Below are 14,792 nucleotides of genomic sequence, written 5' to 3' on the forward strand. Positions count from 1 at the left end.
TTAATTAAATATTTTATTATATGCGTTTAATTTGAATAATTTAATAAAAAAATATTTTTGTATATTAATTAAATAATTATTTCATTTAATGTATTTTAAATATTTGATTTTATTTTTTAAATATTATTTAGCAAATAATTAACTAAGAAAACCAACATCCAGCATCACATCTTCAAAATTTGTGGCTAAACAGTTGTCAAACTCTAGTATGATGGCACCTTTTCATACCACAATGAATAAACAGCTAAAAATAAATAAATAAATGATTAGTCTGACTTTCTTGGACATTTTAAAAACTCAAAGTCAAACTCTCTCTAATAAGCCGCACAAACGGTAAATCCAGACCAAGCGGCTGCAGTAAGAAACGCTTTGCTGTGGCTGTTATACAATGGGGGGCAGAAACTGAGGCTCTGGTCCTTCAGAGGACGAGGAATCAGAGCTGGAGCCCGTCTGAGGTTTGATGATGATCTGAACGGATCGCTCGCCACTCGAGTCCGTCTTGCTGTCTTTGCTCAGGCTTTTGCTTGAATTCTCACTGTTTTCTTCCTCAGCTGAGGCTCCTATGGGACGCAGGCGCTCTTCTGAGACCGTCTTTCCTCCTTTGCTTGAGGCGTCACTGACCCTCTTTAGCTTCTCGTCAGATCCTGATTTATCAGCTGTGGAGAGAGAAAATATATTATTTTGAAATTATTATATTATATATTATGAGCTGAATCAATGCAAATCTTACATTTTTGCAGGGACAACTTAATTTTTTAATGTTCAATCCACTTAAATGAGTAGAAAAACATTAAGTTAACTAAATCGATGTGTGCTGGTACAACATGAAGGAATTGTGTCAACTTTGCATAATGGAATGGATTTAACATTACTCACTACACTAGGTGTCATCACAGATCAAATGAAGCGGCAATTACTCTGGCATATGTTTTATGCAGTGGATGCCATTCGAGTCACAGTAATTTAACATTATAATAGTTTAATATTAATTTGTACATAGTAACTTAACATTAACAATATATTTAATTATACAGCAAGTAGGTAACATGTTGTTTCATATCATAACAAAAATTAAAAAGAAAATGTTAAAAGAAATAATTATTTTATGAATCTACTTTAATGATATATTTATACTATAATCACAAAACCTTAAGCTTCATATTTCAACCAATAATTACATTTTTTAATAATAACTATATTTCCTTTGTTTAGTATTCTATAATAACACAATATAATTATAGAATGTTTTACTTTATATTATAATAAATAATAAAAATAATAAACAACTCACAATAAAATAAACAATATAAAATAATTATACATTATAAATAGTTTAGATTATATTATTGTTTTAAATTAAAAAAAATATTGCATATTACAATAAATAATTTGTTTAAAATATTTATAATATAAAATTATTAATTACAATTAACAAATGATTGCATTATTATTGCAATTATAATTAATATTAATATTTTAATTAATATTTTATTTCACATTATATATACAATTTAATTATATTATATGACAATAATATAGTGTTATAACATAACACTACTATATAACATCATTTTATTTAATATTTAAATTAATAATAATAAAAATAATTCACATTATAATTGTATTTCCATTATATTATACTTTTGTAACATTTAATTTTATTGTACTCTAATTATTAATTTGGAACATTTATGTATTTATTATAATTAATTCGATTTTGATTGTGTAATTATATGAAATATTTTTTTATATTATAATTAATGATAAATTAAAATAATTCACATTGTCTTATACTTTTATAAGATTTCACTTTTACTCCAATTATTATTTCAGAACATTTTTATATTATATTTGATTAGATTTTAATATTATGATTATGTAATGAATAATAATATATAATATAACTTCATTTTCTAACTAATTCATACATTCGTTCTTTTAAAACATTTGTGCATTTTTAGACAGAACTCAGATATCAGAATATTTTTTTACATCACTATATATTTCTCTAATGGCACATATTTTTGCCCTCACCTGTCCTGTTTCCTGTGGCTTTGCGGTAGGTAAATTCATAATTGTTATCACTTTCTTTCCGTAGAGGGCGAGGTTTTGGATGTAGTCTGTTGAGACGTCCCTCTGTGATCCACTCATGCTGCATCGCTTCATCGGGCGTCATGCGCTTTGTGGGATCCCACCTACAACAACACCAGGTAAGAAAACATATTATAAAACCTATTAAACCCATACTAAACCTATATTAGAATAAATATTAAAATAATAAAACAAAATAAATAAAATAGAATAATGTACGTAACAATATAATATATATATATTTTGTCTTAAATTATTAATAATATCATTTTATTTATTAGATTAAATACTACAATAATAAGCAATAAAACTGAATATTCTATTAAAATATAATTAAATAACAAAAGAATATATATAAAATATTGTATATAATAATAAAATTTTATTAATAGTTATATAATTATAAATATTAACAAATTACAATGATATATATTTATATTCAAATTATTAAATTATATAAAATATAACAACAAAATTATATATTAAATATTCTAAACCTATATTATAATAAATATTAAAATACTAAATAATAAAAAACTGAATAAATAAAAATAATAGTTTAAGTAATATAAAAATATTTATTTTATCTTAAATAATTAATTACAACATTTTATTAACATGTTATATTAATTATTATTATTAACATAATATAAGATATTAAATAAATACAAATAAAATATAAATAATTACAATGATATGTATATAGTTATATTCAACTCATTAGTTATTTAATTATCTTAAATATTAGATGCATAACAAATATTAAAATAACAAAAATAGATAAAAAAAAAAATAAATACAAAACAGTTTATTCATACGTACACAAGGCAACGTTGAATGAAGTCAAGAAAGAGAGGATCGTTGGTTTTAAGCACACTGGCCAAATCTTTAGAGCTGGGTCGATGTTTCTTTCCTTTGCTGTTGGTGATATTTCTTGGATTTCCTTTCGAGTCTGATCAGATCATTTAAATAGTAAAATAAAATTATTTGGGTAACACTTTAGGAAAAAGTTCAGTTAGTTTATACAGTAACCAAAGTAAACCAGCATTAAGCAATTACTTCCTAATTATTAAGCTTACCAAAAAATAACCTCCGTCTCGATGCAGTCTGGACAAAGTCATTTGGAGGAAGTCCCATGATCTGCAGAATTAAACATATAAACAGTATATTAGTAACCAAGAACTATAGAAAAATCTTTAATAGGCATAAAGGACTTTATTTCAGACACAGAAGACAAAGGCAATTAGAAGATTCTTTACTATAACATCTTTCATGTGATAGCAATCAACTATGAATTTTAATACATTTTTCAGATTTTTGAAGCTTTAAAGCTCTGGTTCACCATTACTTGTAAAAGTGTGATCAAAATAACAATCACTTAGTCTTTAATAGATGTTTGTACACTTGTGGATTTATACTTCATTGAAAATGTATTATACACATAGACATGGCTTTTTTGCATAGGACACTATAGTTTAAATTGTAGAACTGCAGATTAACTATGTTTACATGTTTACCCTACACTGTAAAAACATCTGTTAATTAACAGTTTTGGTATTGTGTGATTCAGAAATCTTTTCTGTTAATTTACATTTATTGCATTAATGGGTGTTGATCTCTACTTTGTCGACTTTTAATGTTAAAAATCAACTTTTTATTAACATTTCAGTAGTTTGAAATACTATAATGTATAAGAAATAAAATTTAGAGCAATAAGGCTTTAAAAAAGCAGAAAATGTAATGGCAGTTTATTGCAAGGTTTTTGTAGCAATAACCAACACCAACCCAGTCAATATATCACTATTATAAATGTTATTAAAAGTCACTTTTTCTAACTTTTTAAGGTGAAAAGTTGTTAGAAGAAAGATCAAGGTCCTAGAATGCAACCCAAAAGCATAAATAAAACATAAAAACATGAATCACAAAATACAGAAAACTAATAATTTACAGATATATTTTTTACAGTGTATACACAACACCCTAGCTTTGACTTTGTAATGTAATGCAATATTGTGCACCTCTTGTAAAGCTTTTTTGAAATAATAATTATTGTGAAAAGCGCTGTAAAAATAGACTTGAATTGAATGTTTAAATGCATTTGAGCATTTATACTAGTGAAATCAATCTGATCTAATGCGTTTTCAATTACTTCTAAAAGTGTTCAAAATTTGTTTTAGGGATTAGTGTTGATGAACACTTCACTTAAACATTTAAATTCTGTCATCATTAACTCATCCTCTACTTGATCCAAATCTATTTGAGTTTCTTGCATCTGCTGAACACAAAGAAAGATATATTGAAGGATGTTGGAAAAAGAACAGCCATTCACTTCTTTAATATTTTTTAGTTCCTACTCTGGATGTCAATGTCTGCTTTTTCCAACTTTCGTTAGAATATCTTGTTTTTGCATCCATTAGTAGAAAGAAAATCATAAGCATTAAGAACCAATTGAATTGACAGAATTGTGAGGAAATCTCTTTTATACCACATATAAACAGAACTTTTTTGAAAACTATTAGTCTCTAACCTCCATGATACAGGCGATCTGCTCCACTTCACTCTCCCCTGGAAAGAGTGGATAACCGGTGTAAAGCTCAGCTAAAATACAGCCCAGACTCCACATGTCTATAGCCATGCTGTACGGATGACCCAGAATCACCTCTGGTGAGCGGTAGAAGCGGCTCTGGATGTAAGTGTACACTGCAGAGAGGAATACAAGAGCTCTGTTAGAGATACAGACATTTAACAGAGTGAATCAGATTAAAGAGATAGTTCACTCAAAAATGAAAATGTACACAGTATTTACTCACTCTCAAGAGGTTCCAAACCTTTTCTTTATTCTGTTGATCACAAAAGTAGATATTTTAAAGAATGTTGAAAACTGGTAACCATTGATTTCCATAGGAAAGGCATTGGTTACAGGTTTCCAGCATTCTTCAAAATACCTTCTTTTGTGTTCAACAGGAAAAGGAAAGCCATTCAGAATTGAAACATGTAAATGGGGAGTAAATGATGACAGGAGTTTCAGTTTTGGGTGAACTATCCTTTTAAGACAAGACACTGCAGGCAAAAACACTTTTAATATTGAGCTTTTTTTCATACTAATGGAAAGAAAACATCCAAAATCTCTACTTTAAAGTGTGGCTTTTGTCACTCTTTATCAATTTGTATCTGTAGATCTGATTTAGTAAATATATATTTATTTATTTATTAAGGGTGTGGCATATTCGTATTGAACTGTTCGGTATGAGACTTTCAGTTCGGTACGCATTGCAAACCAAACAATTCAGACTAATATCTAAAAAGATAAAAAAGAAAATTACAAAATATAATGTTTTCATTGCAACAACGCTCAACAAGGCTGCTTAAATGACGTGACAGGCAACATGCTGCCTTCCCCGCCTAACTCCAAACACTATTCCAGTCAGGCACATGCTGCACTAGCTTAAAAAAATGGCTAGTAGCGTTAATATAATCCTATAACCAACAGCGGGTCTGGCGTTTGGGAGCACTTTAGTGTCCCTGTAAGTTATGAGGGTAATGGCAAGAAAGTGGTGAAAAAAAACAATGACATCTGCTATTACAGTAAACTACTTTAGCTGTAATATTTGAGCATTTCAACTCATTTACACTGACATCACAGAATCAGTAAGTGGAATTAGACGAAAACTGGAAACACACGCACTACATGCAACTATCACTACAGCATTTAAACAGGCAATTCCTACAGATTTGAACAGAGCAAAACAAATCACTGCGGCAATCTGTACATTTATATATAGCTGTAAATAGAGCCCTTAATAGGTAGTGGAAATGTCGGGTTTTAAGAAAATGTTAAATGTAATAGAGCCCCGTTATATTATTCCTTATAAAGAAGGATTTGTTTTATTTGCTGCTAAGCAGAAACCCCAGACGTATAGCTTTATCACTCTTTAAAGTAAAAGAAAAAAACAAGATCATACTTGTATGATGTTAGTTTTAATACATTTAAAAGAATTAAATCATAGAAATCCTCTGGTTTTTGTTTTTTTGCTGTATTGAAAACATACAGAACCGTGACACCACTGTGTCGTATGGTCGTATCGAACCGAACCGTGAGTTTTGTGAACCGCTACTCCCTTAATATATAAATATAAGGCTTTACTGAGCTATAAATCTTCAGCACCACTTACTCTGAGACTAAAGAATCTAAAGATTCTGGCAGACGTGTCTAACATTTTCTTCTGCAAAAAATTTGGAAACTTTCTGGCTGTTCACGGTATTTTCCCAAAGATTTGAGATTCCCAAAATCTAATCTGTTAAACCCTTTGACTCTAAAATGACCACACAGACAGACACAATAGAAGAAAATAAAAGAAACAAGAATTTTAAACCTGGCCAAATCCAAAAGTTCAAATGTTTCTGCTAGAAACGTATGCACTGAATTAATAATGCCTCATTTGCATATTTAAGTGTAACATTTTATACTATTTATTAATTTAATGGTGGAACTATTAGTTCATTCTTAACCCTATTTGACTGCAATTGTTTTAATGCATCAATATGTCGGTTTTCTTTTGGTATGTCACAGATTTGTTTTAACTGCTGTTGTTTTCTTGCCTAATGTGGAAAACATTGTCTAAATACTAAAACAAGAATCTACTTAAGGAAGAATAAATGTCACATTTTCATTTCTTGATGAACTATCTCTTAAAAAAGGGAAAACAATTATAAATGCAAATGATAATACATCAATTTAAACAATGGGAAAGTGTTCCCCAAATCAATAGACCTAATCAAAGAAGTTCAGATTTTGTTATGTACTATTCATTATACAGGAGTTACTCTACCTCTCTGTTGCTCATAACAGCTCGATCCAAAGTCGACCACCTTGATGTTTCCTTGTCCCCTTTGAGAAAGCAGTATGTTCTCCTATTAAGAGGAAAATCGCAGTATTTATTGGCAAGAAAATCTATGTTGAATGTATAAAATAGTTTAAAATCAAATTGAAAACAGCGTAAGAAGATTTTCTAATCTGCTTATTTCCAAACTTTGCATGGTGAACAGAGATGCTACCACAAACTAACTAATCCTGCTCTTTTCTGCTTTAATTGTATAGACAACATCACTCATAAAACATATTTAATTTACACGTCCAAAATCCCATTAGGCATATTGAGAACAAGCATCATTTGACAACATGTTAAAGTCTCGATTTCAGGATCACAGTGCTGGTCAAAAATACAAATTAATTCTAAATGTTTTGGTTGTCAGGAATTTTTGTGTTTCCAAAAGTGCACAAAAATAAAATTCCACATTCCATATTATTCCTTTTCTTATTTACACATGGACAGTGCTGAGGCTTACCGGTTTAAGGTCACAGTGGATGATCTTCTCTTTGTGCAGCATCTGGAGGCACTTGAGCAGTGAATGAGCGAAGCGGCGAATCAGACCCAGACTGAAGCCCTGGAAGTTGTTCTTCTTGATCAGCTCATACAGGTTTGCCCTGTTAAGAAAGCAGCCAAAGAGTTGTTCAATTAGCTCATTGTTGATTGACACTAATTCAGCATAAACAGCATTGACAAAAAGCAGAATAATGGGTTACTGCAATACATCCTTGTTATCCTTCTCATCTATCAAGCTTTTTCAACAGTGCACATTTCACACATTTGTTCTTCCATTTACAGTACACTGGTTGCCAATTGCTGCTTGCATGAAATTCAAGTGTAGTCTACTTTTCCTAGAAAACAACTTCTTGCTCTGTCTTCGGCCCTTCATCTAAAATCAACACTTCAGGCTTATGTGAAATCCTTGTGTCATTAAATTAACTGTCATCAAATCCACACGAAAATAACCATTTTTAAAGAAAAGACTAAAGACGCATCTGTTTAGTCAACATTTGATCCTCCAACTCCGGCAGCTCCAATTTTATTCTAAATCGATTTAATTGTTTGTTCTTGATCTGTTACCATTGTAGTAAAGAGTGTAACGAGAGTAGTAAAGCATGTTGTTTCGCTGAGAAAGGGCAAAAAAAAACAACAACTACTTTTAAAGTTTATACTGCATGATCCACAACAATAATTTAAGTAAAATGTCTCCTTGATGTACACATTAAAACATGCTATTGATATTATTTAAATTATTAAGAATTACTTATTTATTTGACATTTGGACTTTTATGTAGTCCAAAACCACTCAAAAAAGATTTTTTATTCAAAATGTTGTGTTTGCATTACATTTGTCATGTGATACTTCAAAATGATGACTAACACGTAATTATATACATTAAGTGTCAAAAGAGGAAAAATCACAAATGTAAATTAAGTGCTTTCAATCAAGTTTTTAGAGTGGCTGACTGTAGAATTGGTAACCTAGAAACCAAGAGCAATCAAGGCAAGCATGACGGAGATAGCTGATTGGTCACAGGGTGTAATCTTCCCTGTAAAAAATGCTGGGTTCCACACAATTCCTTCATGTTGTCCTACAAATTGATTGAGTTTTTAAAATTGATTTATTTTTGGAAATTTAAGTGGATTGAACATAAAACAATTAAGTTGAACTGTGTTGTCATATATTTCCAAATGGAATATTAATTGAGAAACTTATAGTGTATAAAAAAATACTTTTTCCTTGCCAGTCTTTTCTATCTTGTCAAAGTGAAATTAAAATGGACCCAAATGTTAAAAATAATTAAATAAATACATACATTTGAATACAATTTTATCACAAATGAGAGATGATGATCTGAACAAGATTTCTGCAGAATTGTTTATTGAACAGCAAACAGGGCAAGCATAGCGCAGCTGATTGGTCATGTAAGTGTAATCTTCACTGTAAAAAATGCTGGGTTCCACACAATTCCTTCATGTTGTCTCATAAATTAATCAAGCTTTTTTTCATCAACTTTTTGTTGCAAATTTTTGTGGATTGAACATAAAGCAATTAAGTTGCCCGCCCAAAAACTCTAGAATTGGGTTGTCATATATTTTTTAATGGAATATTAATTAATAACTAACATAGTAATCTGTACTAAATGTTTTTTCCTTGCCAGTCTTCTCAATCTTGTCAACATGAAATTAAAATGGACTCAAGTTAAAAAGTAAGTAAGTAATAAATACATTTAAATACATTTTTTATCATAAATGAGATGATGATCTGTATAAGATTTCTGCAGAGGCAAGCATAATGCAGATAGCTGGTTGGTCATGTGGCTGTTATCTTTACTGTAAAAAAATAATAGGTTCCACACAAATTGCTTCATGTTGCCCGACAAATTGATCAAGTTTTTTAATTGACTTTTTTTTTTTTGGAAAAATGTAAGTGGGTTGAACATAAAATTAAGTAAATAAATTAAGTTGTCCCCCCTAAAAAACTAAAGAATTGTGTTGACTCAGCTAGTTTTAAATGAACAACAGTTTGAGCAAAATATCTTTTTCAGTGTTTGCTACATCAGAGTTTAATGGCAATTGTGTTTTCATCTTCTATTATTTGCAAAACAGCTCAAGCTTAACTTTTTCTTGGCAAAGTAGTAAATTTGTATTCAAAAATTGGCATTTCCATTAATCGATTCTCATATGATACTTCAAAATGTGCATCAACACTGGGTGACAGAAGCCTAGCCAAGTTTGGAGAGGTGAAAAAATGTGAGAACTGAGACACCATGTACCACAGTTATCATCACAAAAAATTTATTGTAGTTCTACTAACATAAAACTGTGGTCGTTTACTCAAATGTTTGATAAAATAAGATTCCACATATGTTTTTGCAGTGAAGGTTTTACAGTGAGACATCCACATATTGTTGCAGTTCTAGTGACTTGCTTCTATTTCCCTCATTTGTAAGGTGTTTGGGATAAAGGGTCTGCTAAATACACTGAAAAAAATCGTTCAAAGATGATTCCTTGGATTTACTTTTTTTTATGTTAAGTGGTTGTAAACTATTTATTTGGGCTGAATTTAAACAAACATATTAAGCTGAACATTATTAAACTTGATTTGTTTGTTTAAATTCAACACAAATAAATTGTTTGCATCAGTTCTGCATGCAACCCTTTTTTGTGTAAATCATCTAAAGGGTAAAGTAAATGTTTTCTGAATACCTCAAGATGGCAGCACATCTCAAATTGGCAGTCATTTTTAGAGCAACCTCATGCTAAACCTTGACACAAACACATCCATTGTCACTCAAGGAGCTCCCGTCTTTAAACGCTTCCATAAAAGAAATCTCACTGTTAGTCTGTTAACCGCTAAGCGTTATGCTAAAGAGCCCTTAGAGAGAAACTCATGAAAGTCATTATGTTTGGCAGTGTGGAGGACTAAAACAGCAGCTGTGAACAGCTTCATGTAACCAGAGACTTCACACTACGAGTGGGCAGAGAAAGAGATAGGGGTCTAATCAAGGCATTAAGTAAAGGATTCAGTGACGGTAACCCTAGATAGGGAGCGACGCATCGCTAAAGGTCAGGCTCTGTCAGAGATGAAGCTGCTTTTCCTGCGTAGAGACTTAATTGCGCACTTTAGCCAGAGTCCTAAAGGTCCTGAGGGAGGAAACTCTCACTTCGGGGATATAAGTGAAGGGATGAACCAGCGGCACGGGTGATAAATTATTACTAATGTGACAAACTAACTAGGGAATCAGAAATAATTTGATGATCCGCACTACATATGTTTTTTTTTTTTAAATTTATACTTTTAGGCTTTTTTGTTTTTAAACAGTAGCTTTCTGGTTTACTGAATAATTAACATGGTACTCTGTACTGGTATAAAATATATTTTATCTTGTTAACAGGCAATTAAAATTGACCCAAATTTGAAAATAAAGTAAAAATAAATTAAATTAAATAATTTGTAATAATGTTTTAATTCTAAATTATATGATACAATTATTTATTGAACAACAAGATTTTACAAATGATTAAACTATAAAATATTAAAATTATTATTCCTAAAACAAATAAGAAAGTAAGAAATAATACATGTTTTTAAAATAAAAACTAATGTGATGATCTGCTTAATAATTATTATTTCTTGCAAAAAATCTATTAACATTGTAATGTTAAATTATTATTAAAATAAATACATAATTAATATACTAATTTAAATAAAGAAATAACTAAAAAAATAAAATGTTATATTATAATAAAATATAATAAATATATATATAAATATTATATAATATTTATATAATAAAATTTTTCAGAATGAGTTGAACATAAACAGTATATACAGTATATACAGTATTTTTAGGGGGAAAAAAAGATGAAAAAAGAAAAGGTAAACGCACTCAGCATATTGATAGACATTAGTACCTAGGATACACTTTTGTACCTTTAAGGTTCACTTTGCTACCATACTGTTGGACATTAGTACCTATATATTTTTAAACTGAATATCCATTTAATATTAATTAAATAACCAACATGGTACTCTGTACTGGATGTATAAAAAAGTTTTATTTCTTTGCTAATCTTGTCAACATGAATTTAAAATTGACCCAAATTTTAAAATAAAACGAAACAAAATAAATAAAATCATTTAAAATAATTTTGTAATCATATAAGTGATGCAGTTATTTGTTGAACAACAAAAAGATTTTACAAATTATAAATCTAAATTATTAAAATGATTAATTCTAAAACAAATAAGAAAGAAAGAAACAATACACATCTTAAAATCAAAATTAATGTGATGACCTGCCTGATCTCTAATGATAATTATTACTTCTTGCAAAAAATCTATTAACATTGAAATGTAATTTATTTAAAAATAAATATATAATTAATAAAAAAAATTAATAAATAAATAAATTAATAAATGTTTTTCTTAAATATCCATAAAATAATTTAATTATGTTGGTATTTGGTATTGTTTTTATTTATCTTGTCTTTTAAATCAACATGAAATTATAATATAATATAATATAATATAATATAATATAATATAATATAATATAATATAATATAATATAATACTTTATAATATAACATATTATAAATTGAATTTTGTTTTCTGCACAAATATTAAATATGAATTTGTTTTAAAATAAAATCTAACTGATAAGATGATATGTACTGGTTATATTTGTCTATTGAGAGATATATTTAGATAGATTATTATTTTGAATTGAATATACTGTTTCACTCATAAATATGAAAGCAAAATATGTGTTGATATTCTCTTGAAATAGCTCTCTATAATAAGCTGAAGTAACAGAGAAGTCTTCTATTTAAGTAAGCTCTGTGACTCCCTCTTTAACACGGGTTACTAGACAGGTTTAAGACAGTTTAAATAGAGAACATGCCAATGAATCTTTACTCACCCGAGCAGCTCGAAGGAGATGCACAGGTGGTTGCGGAAGTAGAAATACTCTTTCATGTGAATAACATTGTGGCAGTTATCTCTGTCCCTTCTCCGCACAGCATCCAGGATCTTCAGCTCGACCAGAGCCTGATGATGAAACCTGCCGGGCGAAAAAATGCATCATTATTATTGTGAAGTACTTATCAATATGCAACTTATTAGAATATTTTCCCATATTTTTAAGCTTTTTTAATGATCAATGTCATGAATAAATTGTAAATGATGATAACTACATTTTTGATGTTCAATTCTTCTGTCCAGTGTTTTAGAGGCTAAAGTTTATGTACATTGGAATGAGTCCTCTATTATGTATGTCACTTGTATAGATTTGAATAGGGAATTGTAACAGTCAATATGGTGAATGAAGCCCCGCCTTCTAGTACAAGAACCAATCAGCGATTGCTATAGACTGACATTTCTCTGAGGAAGGTGCTCAGACCTGGGGCCTCATGTACAAAGACCTGCGTTGAATTCATACTAAAACACTGCGTATGCACAAAGCTCTAAATGTGGGTACACAGTAAAAAATATAGATGGATGAAACACTGTACGCGGAATCCTATGCATATTCTGTTTGTACATCCGACTTAACGTGAAACTGAGCGCACGTGCAGGAGCGCAAAACGCCTCTCTGCCTACTCCCCCTAATAAATATGGTAATGACTCCACAAAAACCAAACGAAAAAGCAATGGCAAAAGAAAGCAAGAAGAGAAACTTCACAGAATGTGAATTGGAGGTGCTCCTATCAGAGGTAGAGCGGAGAAAAACAATGTTATTTGCAAGTTTGTCCTCTGGAATTAATAACAAAAGAAAAAAAACAGAGCAGGAGAGTTTAGCTGATGTGGTTAATGCAGTGGGGTCTAAACATCACACTGTGAGTGAATTAAGAATGAAATGGCCCGATGTAAAGGTGCAGGTTAAGAGGAGAACCGCACTGTCAAAGTGTGGACCGAACAGGCGGGGTAACAGGGGATGCTGAACTAAAACCCTTTGAGGAAAGAGTTGCCTCAATTGTGGGCGACACACAATTTTAAAGTTGATTTGAATATTTTATCTCAAATGGTGTCAGAGTTTAACTGATGTTTACAATTTTTACATTTTAGATATTTAAAAAATATTATAAAATAAATGATGTGCTAATTCCAAAAACGTTGAATTGTTTAATTAATTCGTATAGTTATTTTTTATCGAGAAATTAAGCCTTGTGCAACATAAAAGGCATATATTTATGCCTATCTGACCTATTTCCGGCTCAAACTATAACAGGAGCAAAGAATTTAATTGGTTTGAAATACAATATGTAATGAATGTCAAACGTCAAACTAACTTTACCGCGGTTCAACTGCATGATATGGAAACCTTATATACCTGTTAGACATGCGGACGATCCCCTTTCATACAGCTGGCATTGCACGCCTCAAAGATACTTTGTAGTGTGCAATCTAACACAATTGCCTCTAGCAGTTGCCAATGGAAATAAAACAAACACACACAAGAAATGCACGTACGACAGACATAAAGATGGTGTGAACCAACGCACATTCTCACATTAATTTCATCATTAGTAAATCCAAACGTGAGCGTGATATCTGGCGTACACAAAGTTTTTGTGCATACACAGCGTTGATACATGAGGCCAGATGCGAGTTTCTGCCTATTTTGTGTAACTCAAACGTTTAGAAATGAAACTAAAGAGCCAGTTGTTGTTTAATCCTATTGGTGATTCCTAATATTCGTAAACTTGGCAAGCAATTTTGGAGAAGTTGACGTTTCCCTATTCAAACAGAATGCCTGAGCATACTGCCCGAGGGGCGTTTCAAAGATGGCCGCCAAGTGAAATGACTTGCCTTAAAGGCATTTTGATATAAAGCAGTAATATAAATTTAAAAAATAATATACATGCATGCATGCATACATGCTTAACGTTCATTTTTGTACCATACTAGTGGACCCTATTACCTTTAGGGTACTCTTTTGCACTATATTGGTAGACATTAGTACCTTTAGGGTACTCTTTTGCATCATATTGGTAGACATTAGTACCTTTAGGGTTCACTTTTGTACCATACTGGTGGACATTAGTACCTTTAATGTACACTTTTGCACCTTTAAGGTTCACTTTTGTACTTTTAAGGTATTAATATGTATCTTTTAAGAATCTGTTAGGAAGAAAAAATGTACCTTTTGAAAATGTACTGCCCCAATGACAGATTTTGTACCTTTATTTCTGAGAGTGTACACAAATACACATTTTTACCATGGTTTACAAAAGAAGTGTATCAATAGTTTATTAACTAACCAATCATGATTAAATTAATGTATGCATTGATATAGAATGAAGATTATATGATATATTATTATT

The 14,792-nt window shown here is 30.3% G+C and overlaps 1 protein-coding gene across 8 annotated transcripts in view; it reads right to left on the bottom strand.

Moving 5' to 3' along the window:
* The window catches only part of dyrk4 (dual-specificity tyrosine-(Y)-phosphorylation regulated kinase 4), a 62,961-nt gene continuing 48,169 nt past the window's right edge, over positions 1–14,792 (bottom strand). For all 8 annotated transcript variants that reach the window (XM_073943006.1, XM_068217517.2, XM_068217518.2 and 5 more), the window contains 8 exons: positions 12,389–12,529; positions 7,438–7,576; positions 6,921–7,002; positions 4,619–4,791; positions 3,171–3,231; positions 2,914–3,043; positions 2,035–2,195; positions 1–656 (listed from right to left, as the gene is read on the bottom strand). In XM_073943006.1, coding sequence (XP_073799107.1) covers positions 382–656; positions 2,035–2,195; positions 2,914–3,043; positions 3,171–3,231; positions 4,619–4,791; positions 6,921–7,002; positions 7,438–7,576; positions 12,389–12,529 — 1,162 coding nt within the window. In that variant the 3' untranslated portion in view covers positions 1–381. The remainder of the gene's footprint in view (positions 657–2,034; positions 2,196–2,913; positions 3,044–3,170; positions 3,232–4,618; positions 4,792–6,920; positions 7,003–7,437; positions 7,577–12,388; positions 12,530–14,792) is intronic.

The sequence above is a fragment of the Danio rerio genome, chromosome 25 (assembly GCF_049306965.1).
Source record: "Danio rerio strain Tuebingen ecotype United States chromosome 25, GRCz12tu, whole genome shotgun sequence".
NCBI classification, from domain to species: Eukaryota; Metazoa; Chordata; class Actinopteri; order Cypriniformes; family Danionidae; genus Danio; species Danio rerio.